Source organism: Phoenix dactylifera, chromosome 10 (assembly GCF_009389715.1).
Source record: "Phoenix dactylifera cultivar Barhee BC4 chromosome 10, palm_55x_up_171113_PBpolish2nd_filt_p, whole genome shotgun sequence".
NCBI lineage: Eukaryota > Viridiplantae > Streptophyta > Magnoliopsida > Arecales > Arecaceae > Phoenix > Phoenix dactylifera.
Window position 1 is genome coordinate 3452235 of NC_052401.1, and position 19335 is coordinate 3471569.

The following is a 19335-nucleotide window of genomic DNA, read 5'->3' on the forward strand; positions in this document are numbered from 1 at the left end:
TATAATATTTTATACTTTTATTATTGTATTATACTATAAATATAATATATATTACATTATATCATAATACATTAATATGTTATGTTAAATAATTTAATATTATGTTATATTACCAAATATTAATTTACTCTAATAATTATATTACTATTATGCTATATTAACATAATATTATTTTATATTACAATAATATTATACTATATCGTATATTTATGTATTAATTTATGTTATGTTTTATTATGTTGTGTTGTATAATACTATGCAATGTCCTTTATGGTAATTTTGTCATATAAAAGTACTTTCTCAGTTTGTTTACCAAACACAAAACAAAGTACCACAGCACTTTACGAATGTAGTTACCAAACAGCAAACAGCTTTTTATAACAGCTCTACTTCACACAGCTTTACTTCCAACAGCTCTACTTCCAACAGCTCTACTGCCAACAGCTCTCCCAAACAGGGCCTAAGACTGCAACTACTTACAGTGCATCCAATTGATCTTGTGAACCTGTTCTCTATGATTTCAGTTGCTAATAAACACTGCACCATGTCCCTGGCTTCATGTGCTGTTGTAGTTCTAGCTACTTAACGTCGAAACTATTGGTGCTGTAAGAAAAAAAAATATAATTTCTCAGATTGTAATTGAGGGGATAACAACTGTTTATAACTAAAATATCAAAGAGAAAAGAAAACATTCAGGTGGTATGGTTATACAGAGACAGGATCAACAAAAGAAGAGAATAAATCGACGATTAGTTCCCTTCCAATTACAGTTTCCTACACAATTTTCTATCCCAAGGAAGAGCTGCTGCAAAATTTGACAATCTGCATTTTTTTAAAAAAAATAAATAAAACCATTATTAGTTTTCTAATGATTTTCCACTTTCCATAATTATAAATAGCACTCCTGTTCACCTCATTGAAAACATCTCAGGCAGATTCTGCATCAATTTATTCTCCACTGGTTTTGAACTCTTTAAGAAATTCATCTAGAGTTCTTCAACCTCTAAACATGTGAGATTTTCAGACACTTGCCATATGCACTGAGGAAGTTCCTAGGTTCAGACCAAGTTTGGTGGCTTCCCATCAGTAATCACCAACCATATGATGAGCATGAGACAATCCTAAACACATCTCCACTTCATCCACTTCTCAATGTTTTTATTGACACTAAAGCAGAGGCCTTACAATTTTAATTAATTCTACTTCAATGAACTTTGTCCAAAAATATTAAAATTTAATGAACTTTCACTCTCAGGCACCTGTATAAAGCAAGAGCCAAGATATCATTATCAAAACACAGTGATAACAAAGAACATGAGTTTGCACCGTATCTCAACAATCTGAATACAATCGAACTAGACTCAAGGACTCAAATGGCGTCTGCAACTGCCATTCTCTTTGTTTTCTGCTTAATGGCCTTCCCTTTCCTGCCTGTTGTCTATTTATCCTCACATCAGCTAAACCCCAAGTACACTGGCATAAGTCCAAGTCAAAGGAAATAAGTTTAAAGACGCCATCATTTTCTTGAGTTAAGGCTGTCTCCGCATTAATGCTGGAATACTTCACATACATCGGCAAGTCTTTGAATCGTTCGAGCTCCTCCGGGACACGGACAACCCTCTCTACACCAGGAGAAGACACCTTGAAAGCATCAAAATTGAATTAGCTTCAACTATTGACAGTATCCTATAAGATTTTCTTTGATAATTAGCAAGACCACAAATTAATAGGAAGGAAAGTGCAGCTTTGTATCATAACAGCTTAACAATGATTAAATAAAATACCTCCAGGGATATGTTCTTTGGTATTTTTCCAGCAAGCTCAGCTTCATCCAAGTGTGATTGATAAGCAGTAGAAAAGGCCTCAATGTCACTCATACATGGAGAACCATATCTATAAAATGGCGGTTGATTAGAATAACTTTTTACCAAAATAACAAGTAACCGGCAGTGATATCAAGCGGAAGATAAACTTAGATTGGTGCTGAATTCCTAAGCAAGTTTGATTAGCATAGAAGGGCCAAACTTAATGTATTATAAATTTGATGGCATAATAACGCATTCCATAATTTAAATATGGCAGAAGAAAACTGTAGCAAAGCACCCAGCAAATAAAAAAATTCAACTAATCTTCCAAGTAAATTCTATTAAAGGGGCCTACAGCTGAGTACAGATGCATAATTATACACTTCTACAATGACAACTATTTGTCATATCACATTTCTGGGACAAAGAACATCCCAATTTCATCATGCTAAGCTTGCACATTTCTGAACTAGTTTTCCTGATCAACTTCATTAACTCAAAAACTTGCATAGTATATAATTTTCCCTTCATATTTGCCCTCTTTAGGACCTACAATGGGAAGAAAAGGCTGGTTTTGGTTGACAATTCGAACTGTTACCTTGTTAAGAAATGACAGCACACTAAGAGTTCCTCAAACCACCACAATAACCGGCGAAGTTTTTGCACAATGAACTGTATATATACTCCATAGATTTTTACATCTTTTAGTTGTGAATGTTGTTATAATGTGCTTAACAACCATGTATATCAGCCAGCACATCAGGATTTTATAAGGGCTTCTTCAATAACGCTCAATTGGGGAACCCACCTGCATGTAACATCCAATCATTCTTAGTTGTGTTCACAAACACAGTTGAGACTTCCATGCTAGGTACACTATCACCTCCAGACCTTGTTGAACTATGATTTGATGTGGACTTAGCTCCTATTTTCCTCTTTAAAAGTAAGTGGTTTCTCCTTTTGGATAGTGGCTATACCTTTTCGTGTGCAAATGCACATATATATATCTGAAAACATAACAAATATTGACATCTTCAGGTCAAATCATTTGGAGGGAATAACTCATGAGTGATCTCCATCATTACTTGTAAAGAGTGTTACATGGGACCAGATAGTTTACCCAACAAAACAGGATTGGATGTTGAAGCATCAAATCATGGTCCACTCACCAGTCCATGATATCTACCTAGATTTCCATTTGTCAGATGAAATTCTCCTGGACTCCAATAACAACTTTCCTATACAACTTTAAGTCTCATATGAGAAGATTTTGTTCAAGTGCATTGCAAATCTGATGATTAGTCTACATGCTTCAACTCTTGTTGTTCAAGTACTACATTAAGAAGATTAAAAATACATGCTTTGTAGCAAACTTGTTGATTGATGGTTCGGTTGGTGACAGCAGTACATGCATATGATACTGAAGAGAGAGATGGTGCAATGCCAGTTTTGATCTCTCCAATGTTCTCACCTATTCAATTGGTATCTTCATTATATGTTGATTTATACACTTAAATACAAGTAAACTAGCATAAACTTAACAACTGTTGCAGAAGCTACTTTGTTGGCCGGTAAAATGCTGATAGATACTTACTTACTGGAAAGCTTTTCGATGCGCAAACGGATGGTCAAATTTGTAGATGTTTTAAAAGCATATATTTTCAAGTCACCGTCAAATAACATTGAGACCTCTTCTGCAATAAGCAATGCCTCTTTGTCCCACCATGTACCAGCAAGAGAGATACCACCTCCTTCAGCTCCATCTCCTACCTTCAGAAGATTCAAATTGATTAGAAAAACATTGTAGCTCCTTGAAACTTGTAGAACGTGTGTTGGTGCATGTGCAATTTCAGAGACAAGAAGCTCACATTGAGATCTACATACTCCACCTCAAAATCATCTTCAAAGTCCTCGGTATCATCCATCATGATCTCTACACAGTTTAAACAAACAGTCAAAAAAAAGTTAGGTAGAACATCCTTAAAAGAGGTTATGTACCAGAGAAACATCACGCTTCTGCTTTGGAAGATGAACTCCGATAGGACTTTCAGTCGAGTACAGATCTTAAAGATCTTCAATCAGCACAACAGTGATAAATAAGCTCAACCAATTTAGATCGCGCCATGTAACTCCAAGAAAGCATTATTTCACATCATGTTGACAGAAACAAGCTACTACCGATCCTTCATTTCATAAGGATTGTATCTTCCGCATGGTTATCACTTCAGATAAAAGTGGGCATAGCATTTTTTTCTCTAGCTGGTTGGCGTTAGCCAGCCTAGGAGAAGTTATGTGTGATGAATTTTAACATAGAGATCTCATTAGACATAGTTATGCATGGTAAGATTTACAGTTGCACCTCGATGAAGAGAAGGGGAAAAGAAAAAAAGAGGGTGTATGGACCTCATTGCATGTTTTAAGAGAAAATAAAATAGGATCAACCTGCGGTTACAAGGGCAAAAAAAACAAGGGAAAAATCAAAATCAAGAGAAGACATTAGATGAAGATGATTCTACTACTAACAGTAACTAAAACTAGGGGAAGTTACAGCCTTAAGCCCATTCAAGGGGCCTTATAAGACAGATTTAATAAAGCTGACTTTCTAAAGTCACTTCTCATGGATTATAGAATCGAACAAATTCTTCACAAACAAAATATTAGAAGCTTTGATGTAGGAAAAGAAAAATGTAATACAAAAATAACTTTATAATTAGAAAAGGAGAAGACATTGCAAGCGTGATAAAATTTTAGCAAAGCCTCAGCTGATATAAAGTCCATGAAGCACCCCAAATTAATTATTTTAAAGATCTCACATATATTGTAGAGTAAAAAATAAAAAATAAAAGGACTATATGGACCAATCCAGAGCAAAGTCGATGAACTCATGTCTTGTATGGTCATCACGTTCCAGTAAGACCCCAAATAAATTTCTTCATGACAGCTAACACTGACCTCGTACAATTTGAGGGGCATAAAGAGGTCCAAATAAGTGTTATACATATGTGAATATTGAGGCAGATGAGAGATAAAAGCAAGTAAAAAAGTACACAAGAGCAGGCCAACAAGCGGAACAAGCCTGCTGAACGAATTTGAATGAGTTTGACCTTGCCCGACCAGTTACGATCCCTAGTAGGTGATTGCAGGTGCCCAAGTGATTGCATATGCTGATAGCCTTGGACAGGACAGAAAAAAAATTAATTCTAGAAATTGGAAGAAAATTGATGACTGTGAAAGAAAATCAGATTTTAGAATTACAGCTATCATAAAACCAGAAGGAAAGCCGGAAGGAGATTGAAGGTTGAGTATTTTTTGGCCATTAGTATTAATTAAAAAGAAAACTGATTTCCTTCCTTTCAAATTTTTGTTCTTTTAGATATTTTCCTGCTCCTCTTCCTCCTCCTCCCTTAGTTCCCTTTATATATAATAAATGCCTAGAGAGTCTTGGTGACTTAGGTCTATATAGGCACCTGGGGATCCTAAAAGGCTACTACTCAGAAACTGATCTAATTTCCATTCAGTTTTGAGTTAGTGCTCACCCTTTCTTATGTTATCAACCAACACTATGTTATAGGCAGAAAACATACACAAAGGTACCTCCTCTTGGATATCATCAGATAATGCACCTAAAACAGATGAAAAAGTGAAGTGTTTAAAAATGATCACCAGCAAAAGCTTACTACCACAAAAAAACTACATGCTATCTCCATATGTAATTGGTACACTAGTTTCTTTGCTCTTCCCTAGATGATTAACGGTATCAATACACCCATTGCATATGCGTCACTCTGCAACCTCCCACTCCTTCTGCCCAGCCTTTTTTTTGCCCATCATTTAAGCTTTCTGAATAGTCTAAGTTCAGGTTGTTTCCTTTCATATCTCATGAAATGAACCAGGGTGAATCCTCACTTTTCCACATTTTTTTTCTTTTGGAAGGAGAAAAAAATAACTTAAGATTTTCCCAAGTCAATAAAATTTATATGTTGGTTCTTCCACTTCTCTCTAAACCTTACATTAACTGTTTGCATAAGAAAACTTATTAAGTAGGAATGATTAGAAGAAGGATTTATCAAGCTGACCCAAAATAATCAGACAAGGAATGATAATTGTAGTGCAATAAGTAGATAAATAAGACAATTGCCTAACAGTTGATTTTGCTGTTTGACTTGAAATTGATTAGGATTTTTTTTTTTAAAAAAAAAAATGTATGTGAAAAACCTAGTTCTTCAGACTTCTCTGCTTCCATCACATGGGCAAGGAAATGGCATTCTCTATAATCCGATGTGCCGACGACGACAAGAGAACTCTGGGACAGCATATTAATTTATCGAATCCTGATGCATAAAATATTGGCTTTCCCTTTTGAGGCCTTAAGCTTGAAATTTAATTCCTAATTCTATTTGACTCTTTTTGGCATGCTAAGTCAGAGATGTTGTGATCACTCTTAAAATAGAACTAAGTAGTACCAAAATTGAGCTTTGGAGAATATCAATCATCATCCATCTCTCAGTTGGTTTGTTCTGTTAGCAAGTAGCAGGAAAAAAAAGTAATATCATGTTCTGGCTTAAAAATAAAAAAAGAAAACATTTAATCATGTCGAAATTATAAAAAAGCTAATAACTTCTGATTTGTACAACAAAAGAAATAAGCTCAACATTTTGTTGTTTTGAAACAAAAGTAGAATCTAAGAGTAAAAAATAAAATAGAAAAAGAAAAAGAAATAAGAATCCCAATTCCTATAGTAAGATAGAAAAGTTCTAACAAAAAGAAAGCGACGAGAAGTAAATACAGATAACATTTCATCTAACAAAAGCAACGAGAAACACTAGCTTCCATGCATCCAACTAGCAATAAAACTTGCACTGTCTTCAAAAATAAATACAGATAGAGTATGAACAGAACCATGGGAGCATTCAGTAGTTACCATCTTCAAAATCTTCCATAAATTCTTCTTCCACTCTTTCTTCTTCTTCAGCTCTAGTTGTAGTTTGTTTAGGAACTGGTTGCGCGTAGGTGTCCCTCTTCTTGGCGTGGCTAGTGAGAGAAATATTTGCAGAATACGGGGAGGGATAGGGGCATTTCGTGAAGGGGAACGCACACCGCGGGCAAACACTGGGTCTGGGAGAGGCTAAGGAGGCGATCAGAGGAGAGAGCCGCCTCCTCCCAAGCACGCTTCCTCCTGGAACCAAATCCATTCGTCGCAGCGGACGGCGACAGGGATTAACGGCTAAATATAGCCAGGGAGGAAAAAATCTCATGTCACCTTACCATGTAAGTCAGATACAGATACTATTTGTATATAACCTCTTGTGTATGGCAACTTGTGGCAAGCCAAGTTTTTTTTTTTTTTTTTTTTGTGCTAGAACGGGCGATTCATACCTGACGAGTATAAATGCACCCAATAAAATTAGAAAACAAAATATCTCGAAGTGCTCGAGGCAGCTCTCCATCCCCAGCCCATAAGGTACTATCTGCATGGCTGGCCGCATAAGCGGCCACCCAGTTCACAGCTCTATTAGCTTTTTGGAATACATGCTTGGTCAAAAAGGCCCCTTCATCCTTCACCAAGGTTCACAACCACAAATGTTGGGAATGAGAGGTTTTGGTATGCATGATCCACTGTATCATGGGCTATTGAATGAATCATGGATGGTCCGTGATTTGAGACCGAGCGTATCCATTACTTAGGACACGAGCAACACTATGTTTGTCGTATTGGCCAGTTTTAGAAGTTTTTTTTTTTTTTTTGCTCAGATAGATTATTTATACAATTTTAGTATGGACACATCTAAAAAGATCGAAAAATAATACATCTCGAAGCACTCTATGCAGCTCCTTCCTACTCATAGGGCAACTTCAAAATAATTAGCCTCGTACAAGGTCATCTAGTCTGCAGCCTTATTGATCTCTCTGCAAACATATTTGGCCTGAAACACCATGCCACCACTAATCATGACACAGATATCTCGAAATAGAGGATTGACACCCACACACACCGCCAGTGCCTTCCGCCTTCCTAAATCTTTCAAGATTTGATGGGATTATTGGTGATCTTTGTTTCTAGCAAGATTTAGGTCATGGGGTTACGATGCCTACAAGTTTTAGTGCATACAGTGGCCAGAGTGTGATGGGCTGCGTGCCGTCATTGTATAGAGAACAGATAGAAAAATCGTACATGCAATTGTAGCGTGCAATTGTAACGTTATTTCATCAAAAGAAACTTACAAGCTCTGCAGTGCCGCCTTCACCCGATTTTGGCCGGCATTTCTCTCTTCTTAGTTGTCCTAAGGGATGAAAAACTCTGTCATCTTCCACTTTAAATAACCAAACTAACTGCTTGGTCCTTCAAATCAACAAACAAGCAGATCATCATCATCCTTTAAACTCATGTTTAAGACTTAATTTGAGAACAATGAGGAATGCCTAGTTATATGCCAAGGCACCGTTACAAGGTCCGGTTTAATATCACCAAAAATATTTGTATTCTTTCAACATGTTTTGTTCTCTAAAATCCTCACTGCAAAACTTCATTTTTTTCTCATAGACACAGTATGCAAAAGAAAATGCAGAGATGATTACAGTTAGTTTCAAGATCCATACTGCATCTGACTCAAGGTTAGGATGTTTAATCTGCGAAATTGTCAAGGAACAAGCTCCATCCAACCTTGATCCTACTGGGTCCAAGGAAGAGAACCTGGATAAGGAACTGGACCGCAGTAGCTGAACAAGCCCTTCAGCTCAGGGCATCCATTGGGATAAGGGATGGTCCTATGAAATGGATCCCTCTTAAGTTTCTTACGATGAAGAGAACCTAGACATCCATATGGGTCTTCTTGGAACTGGACCCTAACAGAAGCTTCACCTTTCTTCGCCGCCTCTTTTGCAGTTGGAGAAGCAGCAGTGCCGAAATAGAAAAACCTTCCTTCTGGAAATCCAATTGCCGAACGATGTAAATGTGCGAACCTCTCCTCCTTGAAATCATAGCTCACAACCTGCCATCAAATAAAGGAAGTATGTGCTTTCAATACATCGTAAAGTCTGCTCAAGACCCTACTATTATCCATGTTATAAATGGCAAAAAACAGCCGTGAGATGTGAGAACCAAAGCACGAACTTGACCATTTACTAAATGCACTGCAGAAGTGAGCATTTTGGGCATCCAGGTCGAATCAATAATTATGCATAAAAAACAAGCTCTATCTAATTGAATTGGTTCTCAGGACATCTCCACAACCAACATGTGGAGAGGACATGGCCTTTACTCTTCCATGTAGAATCCTACTGAAAATGCATTCACCTAGACACATCTCGGCAAAATCAATTTTATGTCTAATGCTCGGGAGTTCTTTTTTTATGAAGCGGAAAAGGGGGGGGGGGGGGGGGACTTGATTGATCAAACTTCCACCACCTCCAGTTCTTTTAAAAAGAAATAAAGATATTCCATAAAAGGAAAAAAACAAATTATATAAAGTTCAGAACTACCAAATGTCCGATTAACCAATTGTTCATTTTAAAAGGTTCTAAAGACTGTAACAGTATGCCATATAAACATTTGGTCCTCGAGTTGAAGCAAGCAACCCTAGAACTACCCACCTTCTATTAACAAGCATGCTTTTCACAACTTTTGAATGAAATAACGTTACCAAAGGGTATTTTTGTTGGAAAAGCTTAGATCAATGTTTAGATCAATTCAATGATTTAGAGGTCGTGAAATACCATTCTTGCAAATTTGAGCTACATGCTTGAGTCAAACCTGAAATGGGCAACTCTCAAGTGGCAACCTTTCAGGCGACCAAGAACTTAAAATGTCATTCAGGAAAATCTCTTTCTTTTTTAAGACAAAAATATCCTAATCCACTCCCCCCCCCCCCCAAAAAAAAAAAAAAAAAACACCACCAAAAAAAAAAAAAAAAAACTTGTTAGCATGCCTCCAAATTCTGAGTCAAACAAGATTATTCTTCAAGATGTTTGGAGAAGCATAAATGGCCAAAAAGAAATGAGCATCACAGGAAAAGAGACAGAAGCTCACAGTAATATTCTGAGGATAAGTGCCAGTAAGTTCTCGAAACCGACACACACTAAAAAGAAGGTTCTCAAAACTGTCTCTTGCATGCTCTTCTGTGAGTGCTCTGCTCCTCACACTATCTTGTTTCCCTGTGGCAGGACAAAAGCATCTCAATGTCATAGGAGAGTATTCAATAGCCATAATTTCCAAGGAACAGGTTATGGGACAATTCCATGTGATCTGCAAGTCAAATGTCACCAAAACTCAAACATTTAAAAGGACTTCATATGATTAAACCATTAGGAAAAAAGACTTCATATGATTAAAGCATTAATTTTCCCAAAAATGTTGTCAAAACCAATTTTAGGTAATTCCAAGGCATGACGACAAGGGAAGGAGTGATAATCCTTTAAATATGAGAAATCAATCTTAGATGAAGTTAGGGTTGGTAATGGGCTCAACTTAGGCCAGCTTTGAGTCAAGCTTTGGGCCCGGCCTGATGAAAATTCAGGTAAGGCTTGGACCTGAAACTCATGGTTAGATTAAATTTCATGCCAGCTGTCAGACTCCTTGTTGTTTGGCCTGGCCCCTGTCCCGATCTCCCCATTAAAATATCTACGCTACCCTCCTCTCACCTCTCCATCCCATCTTATTGCTCAACAGCTGCCCCTCTCTCTTCTCCTCCCCTCTCAGTGCCCCCCTTTTCTCCCCTCACTTGATCCCCTTTCCACTCCCCCCCTCTCTCTCCCATGATCTCCTCTCTCTCTCTCTCTCTCCCCCCCTCTCCCCCCACCTCTCCCCCACACAAACACGATCCCCTTCTCCCCCACTCTCTCTCCACCTCTCCAATCTCTTCAATCTCTCTCCACCTCCCTAATCTCCTCTCCCTCCCCTCACCTGATTCGCTTCCTCTCTCTCTCTTCCTCCCACCACCTAATGTTCTTTCTCTCTCTCATCACCCAAACCCCCACCCATGGAGGACAAAACCCAAGGATAAGATCTCTCTCTCTCTTTCCCCCTAGAGGGCTTTACTCAGGTCAGGCCCATTCAAGCATCAGGTCGGCTTAGTTTTGAGCTCAAGTCGTACTTTAAAAAAAATCCAGGCCTAGGCCTGACTCGAGGCCCAAAAGGCCCGGGCCTGAGCAGCAGGAAAACCCTACCCAGCCTAAACCGTTCCAACCCTAGACGAAGTGTATAATCACATGATAATTAATAGAAGGATAAAGCAAATGCCAGAAACAAGATCTATATATCAATATTAGAACTTAAGTTATGAAAAAACAAGGAAAAAGGAAATTAAAACAAATTTCACTAAGGATAAACATGAAATCAATATAGCAGTTGCAAAGCTAATAGTCCACTAAAAAATGAAAAGAATCACTCGAGTTGTCAAGTTTGTATTCAAGAACTTAAGTATTACAAATGTTCTGAATTGCCGACATACAAAACTCACATGCAGACAATTTTGTTGGTGGCTCTGACTTTCTTGTGAGGACATTAATGACTTATTTCAGTAATAGAGAAGTGTTTGGAAGGTACATAATTATTGATTTCTCATTAGCAAGAAGACATAAAGCAACCATATGTTAAATTGTAACAGCGTGGTTTAATTCCAAATGAAATATCCTCAAAAATAGAATCAACCAGTTATTGGCAGTAAAGATATTAAGTATGCAAATTAGAGGCCGGGAAGTTCTGAAATTTGCACCAAGTGTACTGACGTAGTATGTAGTCCTCCATTGAATGAATGGGCAAGAAATATTCTTACAAACTAATCTAATAAGATGGGACATAGCTAGTTGGCCAGGCTAGTTATGAAAAATTAATCAAAATGTAGAAAACGGGTGAAAACTTAACATTTTGATCAAAAACAAGCTCACTAGATATGCAGCCTCTTTCCGGTTTCCATCCAGCCTAACATAAATGTTTGGTAGCAAGCTCACTAGATATGCAGCTATTTTCTTGTTTCTAATATAAATGTTTGATTTGCCCCATTCTAATCTAGAAGCCTAATCATTTTAATTATGACCACCAATTTTTCAAAAATAAAAGCATTCCTTCAAAGTCAACTAACTTGTCCATTTTGCTCTCAGATTGTACTTCTGGTATGTCAAAAGAATCACCAAGCTGACATCGAAATTTTCATGGCACCATCTAAAGCGGTTTAGTTGATCATCTGTTTTCACAAAGCATAAAAATTTAAAGGAACCCCAACTTATTAGTCTTGAGAGTAAAATGATTCAAACTAAAAGCATCCCAATGCACGAGGCTCCCATCACTATAAGATTTGGGGAGGGACAGATGAACACACTTTAACTCATGAGCGGAGAGGCTATTTCTGTATTTCAAACCTATAACATGCAAGTCATAATGGAGCAACCTTACCATTGCGCCCAGGTCTACCCTTTAACTTGCTTCAGAAATTGCTCTCACTTATTCAGCTTGAACTTTAAATAAGTCAAGTAGCTTAACACTAAGTTAAAATCATGATCCACTAACATTAGGTCAAATAGTGGTCCATTCCTGGTGGCATGGTGGAAACACACATGTGCCACATTCTTGAATATTACTCATATGTTTGTCCATGCACATACATCTTCTATATGTATAGAAAAGCAGTCATGCTTCATTAGTTCGTAGTCATTAAGCCTGTAGGAAATTATAAAAAATCATACCCTGATTTCACTTAATTGATCTAATCTATCTTTACTGGTTGGCACCATGCATATGCACCTGCTTTAAAAATGATGATGTTTGAAGTACAGGGATAATATAATGATTGGTAATACTGAATCTGTAAAAGTGTGTTCAACAAATGCATTTTGATGAGTTTAAGCATACAAATACCTGATAACCTATATTTGATGGAACAAAATGAGTTGCATATTACTGTCCCAGAAAAATAGGCAATAGAAGCAAAGACTTTGTGCACCATGGTGCTTGATTAAACAAGAAAGAGAACTATTTCATGTTTTTGTTTAAAGAAACCAGCATTGTTAAATGTGTATGTAAATCAATAATGTTGCACAAGTGATGTTTGGCAGTAGAGATAAAGGATGTCAATTGCGAAGAAGCAGATGCAAGACCTAGATGCCAGAGAAGCAGCAATGCCCTAAGTAGGAATGCTGGATCAAAAAATCCACTTGTTTTAAAGCCAGCAAAATTAGTTGTTTAAGAAACTAGTAACATATGAAATATTGCTAAGTGGAAGTTCAGCATGACCAACATTGTAAAAGTATTGATTGGGATCAGAATGGTCAATTATAAAGTCTGAAAATATCAAGATCTGAATCGAGTGGTTGGAAATAATGATAACACACATTTGCAAGATTAACACGTTGTTTATTATGTCCACCATTTAATAACAAAACCTAGTTAGCCAAATCGCTGATGAGGTGGTGAAGATATCATGACATCCATATAGTAAACCAGGTTCTTGTATGACCAACTGTTGCAAGAGTACAAGGACCTCAAATCACAGAGCTAATGAAAATAGTTGTTGTTGATGGTGGCATTCCTAAAAAAAGTAACTAAATGGATGAGAAATTATGATGTAAACAAATAACTGCTTTATCAGCCAGCTTAACAAAATCAAGAATGACCATGTATTTGACAAACAGATCATTTTCATTCTTTAGTGGTAGTGCATATATGCTTATGGATGCAAGGTCTATTTTCTAAGCTCGTCCAATACTTCCAACCTGAGAATCCAACCCAACACTACAATCACAATTATAAAGTAATATGCAACAGTATAAGAAAATAGAGAGTCACTCACAAAAGAAATGTCCAAGCATCGCGGTGAAACACTTTTGGGAACAAGATCTATTCTACCTTGTTCTTACTGTTCTATAAAATTCAACCACAGTTGCACCCTGATTCCACAATCAGTCAACACCATAACTTCAGATCAAGCACAGCCAAGATAGAACATCACATCCGGAACAAAAAAAAATTGAATTCAGCAGATGAGATCCAGTGAAAATTTATAAACAATCACCAAGAGAGAAAGTGAACGAATTACCAAACCACCCTTTTGATTCTGCGACTGCCCAATAACTCTGTGCTTCGCTTCGAGGGCCAGCATCCTTTCGAGTCTCCCCACCACTAAATAAAAGAAGAGCTCCCTCATCCTTAGCTGCAATCTCCACCCCTTCTCTTATATGTGACAAAAAAGTAGCAGCTTGACCTTGGTGCCTCTGATATGGCTCCAAGAACCATGAATCCTCACGGTCAATCTTCCCACAGCTGTTGCTCGTATAAATCGAATGCCCCGCAACCATGACAAGATTGTGGAGATTCGCAAAAGGATAAGAACCCGAACCAACACTCAGATCATCAACCCTTCGGTAACCCATCATTCTAACCCGGCTCTCATACACAGATAGAACAATCAGAATTGTCACTCCAAAGGACAATGAGATGAGAAAAATTGCAACAGGGTGCCGCTTGTAGAAATGATAAAAGCGATTTCCGATGGATTTAAGCATCTTGAGGGGTTCGGACTGCGAATTTTTGGACCTTCGGACCTTCCAGGAGTTTCCTGATTCTAAATCAAAGTCCCCTCTAGGGTAAGCATGAAAGGACTTGGGACTTCCTGGCCCGTATGACTGGTTATTCATGATGGCAGGAAAGCAGCGAGATCATGAGTACCCAATGGATACTGGCATCAAATTCCCCCAAAAGCCAGTAAGAGATTAAACCCACCAAGACCAAACTTTGGAACGAAAACTTGTACAGATTCCGAATTTCTAGTCTCGCAGTACAGATCTCTCACTAAAACAGGTGAAAAAAACGAAACGCAAGTAGATTCTAATGAACAAAAACAGAAAGAAGGGAACTTTCCCTCAGGAAACTTCTTTTTGGTGAATATAGAACTGTATCAAACAAAACCAGGGGAGGATTCAAAGGATAAACCGATATGATACTAAATTCCTAATCTTGATACATAAACCCTCTTCCGACGGAAAAGGAAAAAAAGAGAAATTTATTGAGAAACAAATTAAAATTATCAGAAGACACTCTAATTCGGTGTTAATCGGCGCTCTAGATGGACACGAAGAGAACTTCAATCAGAGCCAGATGGAAATCTGCAAGAAAAAATGCATACAGCCGTTAGATTTCTCTTCCTTCAACACCACGCTCTAATCATTGGCAGCCAAAATCGGTTTTTTTTAAAGAAAAAGATGGCATCCGGCAAAGAGAAATCAGAATCAAGATGAAAAAAATCTAATTTTAAACAATTTAAACAAGAATTTCGTGGCGGACAACGAAAAGTTGACAACAGCTGTTGTTTGATGGAGCTATTTTAATCGAATTGAAGAAAACAGGGGAGGAGAGAAAGAAAGACGAGAGAGAGAGAGCGTACCAGTTTCGGTCGCCGCAGCGGTGGAAGAAAGAAGGGGAAGGGGCGCTACCGGGTCGGGTCGGGTCCGATATTAGTACAAGAGCTACTGGGATTTCGGATCTAAATTTTATTTATACACACACAATCTGGAAAAAATTAGTTATCAAATAATTTATCTTGAACAATGAACAGTTAAGCAAACTAAAATAATTTATATTTAGAATAGTTAGCTAATAAAATATTTAATTATTAAATAATGAATACTTGCCACATGATAGTTAACCATAAATAATAATTGACTAATAATTAAAAGATACATCTAATTTAGCATCAAGTGCAAATGCCAAAATTTCACATACCAAGAATCACAAAGTTGCAACGTAGGTGAGTGGGTGCGCCGTCTATATATATATAAAAGTTATAATATAACTAGCTAATTAGTCAAGATTGGATTGGGTCTAAAATTTCAAACTTAAATTTGATCCAAAATTTTCAATGTGTCTAACTTTGGAGTCATATCCAACCTATTGATTAGTTGGTCAGAGTGATGACTCGATCGGATATTGTGTTTGTGGGTTAGAATGACTGCCCTACCAAGGGGATGATCGGCCACAATCTATCACTTGTCATGACTATGATCTAAAAATTAGATTAACTATTTTAATTAACTATTATTAAATTAATAATACATTTTTAACCATTCTTTGTTGTAAGATAGTTATTAAAAAGATAAATTTAACTAAAATAAAAGCATTTTCTTTCTTTTAGAAGTACAAGTTAAAAAGTGGTTTTGGCAATATAGAAATTTCAGGACAGACAAAAATAGGAGAGCTATTGATTTTTACTAATCTGATGAATGTATTTTTGATGGAGATGCAGAGAGGTACTTAGACAAAATGGAGTAGAATTAGAGAGTTTTGATTTAATATTAATATTAATATGATGTTGTTATTACTATTATTATTATTTTATAATGTGCATAGCTGCAAATCAAATGAACAGGAGGTCACGTAGACAGGCAAATGGTTTCTAGAAATACCACACCTAAGAGTCTGAGATTGGTTTGTCATCAATTAGTAGTTCTATAGTCATGGTGACAAGTTGACCTTTAGTAAAATATCTATTTATCCTTGCATTTTACCCTTTTGTTTGTTCACTAGCACTGCAGATGGCACCTTTATCCTTCCATCACTATCTTTTCTACAGATACATTTATCTTAGTTTAGATCTTACTCTGTTTATTTTGCAAAGAGAAACAATAGAAATAGACCATAAAAAAACTCAAAGGATGCATGTTAATCTGCTCATGACCATCTACCTTCTTATTGTGGGCCTTGGATGTAGCAGATATCTGAGGTTTCTCTTGTAGATGACAAACATAATGTTAAGAATGTTAAGTATGTTGTAGAACTTTTTCTACCTCCCTCATGCATGCATACGTATAGTTAAAAATGTATAAGAGATAAAATCTAATATATATATATATTTGCATGTCACTGTACGTGTGCGATATTGCATGGTACGTAGCATGGCTCCTAGCCCCAGCCCCAGTTTGAAGATACGCCCTTTTCATGAACTTTGGCTAGACAGGAGGCAAGTAATGCTCCATTCTATACGTTATGTCAGCCAACCAAATAGGGAGCATTTAATTTGTAGAAAGGAAGGGATATTTTTGTAATGACAGTATTTTGCTTTAGATTAATCCAACCGGTAGTCGTATTAGGTGCCAAAAAAGAGTCCCTAACAAGATATTGCCCATCTCTATCTCCAGAAAATAAGGAATAAAATTGAATTACCCTCATTGCATGAGAGGATTTTGATAACCAACACATATTGCTTTCATAAATATTGTCATGCATATCACGGGTACCAAGTGCCAACAGGCCAACATGCAAGCTTGACAAGATGGCAAAATAGCCACCATGCATGCTTGCCAAGATGCCAGCAAATTCATGAAGATAGCAGCAACCGATGATACCACCCAGATCGCTTATAGGTCATGGATTCAACACAAGCCATTTGATGTATGTTTGTGATGCCATCAAGCACTGATATATTTGAGATGTTTTGCCATATCTCTTTCATTTAGGTGATTGATGCACAGACTCTTGATTGATTCTTTATTGTTCTGTGTGCATTGGCAAAAACTGGTTATAGATAGATAAATAGATAGATGGATAGATGGATAAAAGAGAGGTGCAGTGATTATACACTAGAGAGGGTATTCATGGTTGATTTTCTACCATCAGCTTGTTCTTCTGTAGCATTAGCAGTGATAAACTTATTAATGTGCCCAAATCAAATGAATGTTGATGGACTGAAACATGAATAAATAATGCTGCATATTTGAAGCTAATTAACCTTATAACTGCTACATATTTGAATTTCACCATATATCCATATATACAGTTTAAACTTTTCATGCCCATTAGTCAGGCCAGCACAGTGCACTGTTTCCTGCCATATTTTGCAGCCACCAAAACTCCCACAGCTGTTGTGGTGCAGGACCAGTCACGGGAGGGATGCCAAGATGGTGTAGGATCGGTCCCGGGAAGGATGGCTGCAGCAGTGACGATGCACTCTTGGGATTATTGCCGTGCGTTGTGGCTTTAAAATAGGAACAGAGGAAGAGGGAGGAAGAATAGAAGGGGAAGAAGAGATGAGGAATGACAGAGAGGAGGAGAAGAGGTTTCCTACATATAGGGCCCAAATACACAATTTGCATAAATTTCCTTACACAGAAATAAATCCTAATAAGCCCACGAATAACATAAATAAGCCCTAAAATGCAAACAAGCTCAGAAATAACATAAAACAAATATAAAAAATAAAATGGTGGACTAAGCGGGGACATAATCAGCTCCGATGTCCCCATCATGTTGTATCACATGCTCCAATTAGCATAACGTAAAACATTACGATATCAATATTGCTCCTTAAAATGACCACATAAGTATGACAATAGATAGAGAACAATAAGATTTCTGCATCAATAATTATGGCTGTCATTGCTTGAACGCCGAGTTTCATGTTCTTTCCACCAAATCGGTTCACCGTATTTGTTAATGATTCATAGTTTCGCACATCTTGCTTCATCTTCATCCTCTGGGCTCGACGGCTCTAAATTAAGGTCAGTAATCGGATCGAGTTGGATACTAAGCTAGATCAAAAGTTTGTCAACTCGAATTCGACATGTTTATCAAATAGATCAAAAATTCAAATGCAAATCCGGCTATTTTATTGAATAGATAACCTAATCCAACGCACAATAAGTTAAACCAAGTTAAATGGGTTAAATAGTTAAGCATTATCATCTCTACTCTCGGCCTCTCGAGCTAAGGTAGGAACGGTAGTTAATCTTGTAGCTCGGGATATTAATTGGATGCCTTCCTCAATGGCTTCTTTTAGAGGGAGCGATGTTGTGTCAAGATGATACTCCTTTGACAATCTTCGATAAAGTGTATTTAATCTCCTCCATGTCAGCCTGTGTTGGAACTCCTTCAAATATGATGGAAGCCAAAATGGTTATAAGCTCAGAGTTAGCAGCACCAAGTCATTTCCAAGGCAAAAAATTATTATGAAAAAATTACTATATAGCTTGTTGACTCCATGGTGTGAACTTGTAACAACTTCAGGCTCTATTTAGTTGCTAAAAAACGCAAAAGAAGAAAAAGTTACTAAAAGCAGGGAAAGAGAACTAAATAATTAATTTTTTGTGTGGTCCGTGTTTCACCGTAAAAAAAGTAAGTGGAGATGCGGGGGATCGAACCCCGTGCCTCTCGCATGCAAAGCGAGCGCTCTACCATTTGAGCTACATCCCCAATGTGTTGGATTTCATAGTCGGAATCTATTTATTCGCTTTTAAATCTTCAAACGACTTAAATAAAGCATCTGGTGATCATTATCTCAAGTGATTCTCTAAATGAGTAGGTATTGAGCAAGTGATGAGAATGATGACTTGCAAAGTGTGACAGATGTGCTAGGTTTCCAAGAGGCTTGCCTTCCTGGTATGGAGATCATAAAACACTACTCATAAAGAGCAATCAGTATGGCAAGTGTAGCTATAGAATTGATGTAATGGAGGCCTAGTCTAGAAGGAAAGATATATATAGGTAAAAGATGTGGAGACTAAACGCATACTTAAGAGGCAAAATTGATAGAACTCCGTGATTCAGTTTTGA

At 37.2% G+C, this 19335-nt stretch overlaps 2 protein-coding genes and 1 non-coding gene across 4 annotated transcripts; all 3 read right to left on the bottom strand.

The window, feature by feature from the left end:
- Window positions 1-1240: 1240 nt before the first annotated feature.
- On the bottom strand, window positions 1241-7023 carry LOC103711048. Its single transcript, XM_008797021.4, has 5 exons — window positions 6727-7023; window positions 3674-3738; window positions 3400-3575; window positions 1785-1893; window positions 1241-1641 (listed from the first exon to the last, which is right to left on the bottom strand). The coding sequence occupies exons 1-5, from the start codon at window positions 6995-6997 to the stop codon at window positions 1333-1335; spliced, it is 930 nt and encodes a 309-aa protein (XP_008795243.3). The 5' UTR covers window positions 6998-7023; the 3' UTR covers window positions 1241-1332.
- Window positions 7024-8166: 1143 nt separating this feature from the next.
- LOC103711049 (uncharacterized protein C57A10.07) lies at window positions 8167-15263 on the bottom strand. Of its 2 annotated transcripts, XM_008797023.4 has the most exons (4): window positions 15176-15263; window positions 13832-14897; window positions 9832-9956; window positions 8167-8794 (listed from the first exon to the last, which is right to left on the bottom strand). In XM_008797023.4, the coding sequence occupies exons 2-4, from the start codon at window positions 14427-14429 to the stop codon at window positions 8474-8476; spliced, it is 1044 nt and encodes a 347-aa protein (XP_008795245.2). In that variant the 5' UTR covers window positions 14430-14897; window positions 15176-15263; the 3' UTR covers window positions 8167-8473. The 2 variants fall into 2 exon arrangements, with proteins under 2 accessions (XP_008795245.2, XP_008795244.2); XM_008797022.4 differs by lacking the exon at window positions 15176-15263 and having other exon boundaries at window positions 13832-15169.
- A 3639-nt stretch (window positions 15264-18902) lies between these two features.
- Window positions 18903-18975, bottom strand: TRNAA-UGC. The gene has a single exon. It is a non-coding gene; the product is annotated as a tRNA-Ala (tRNA).
- Window positions 18976-19335: the final 360 nt, after the last annotated feature.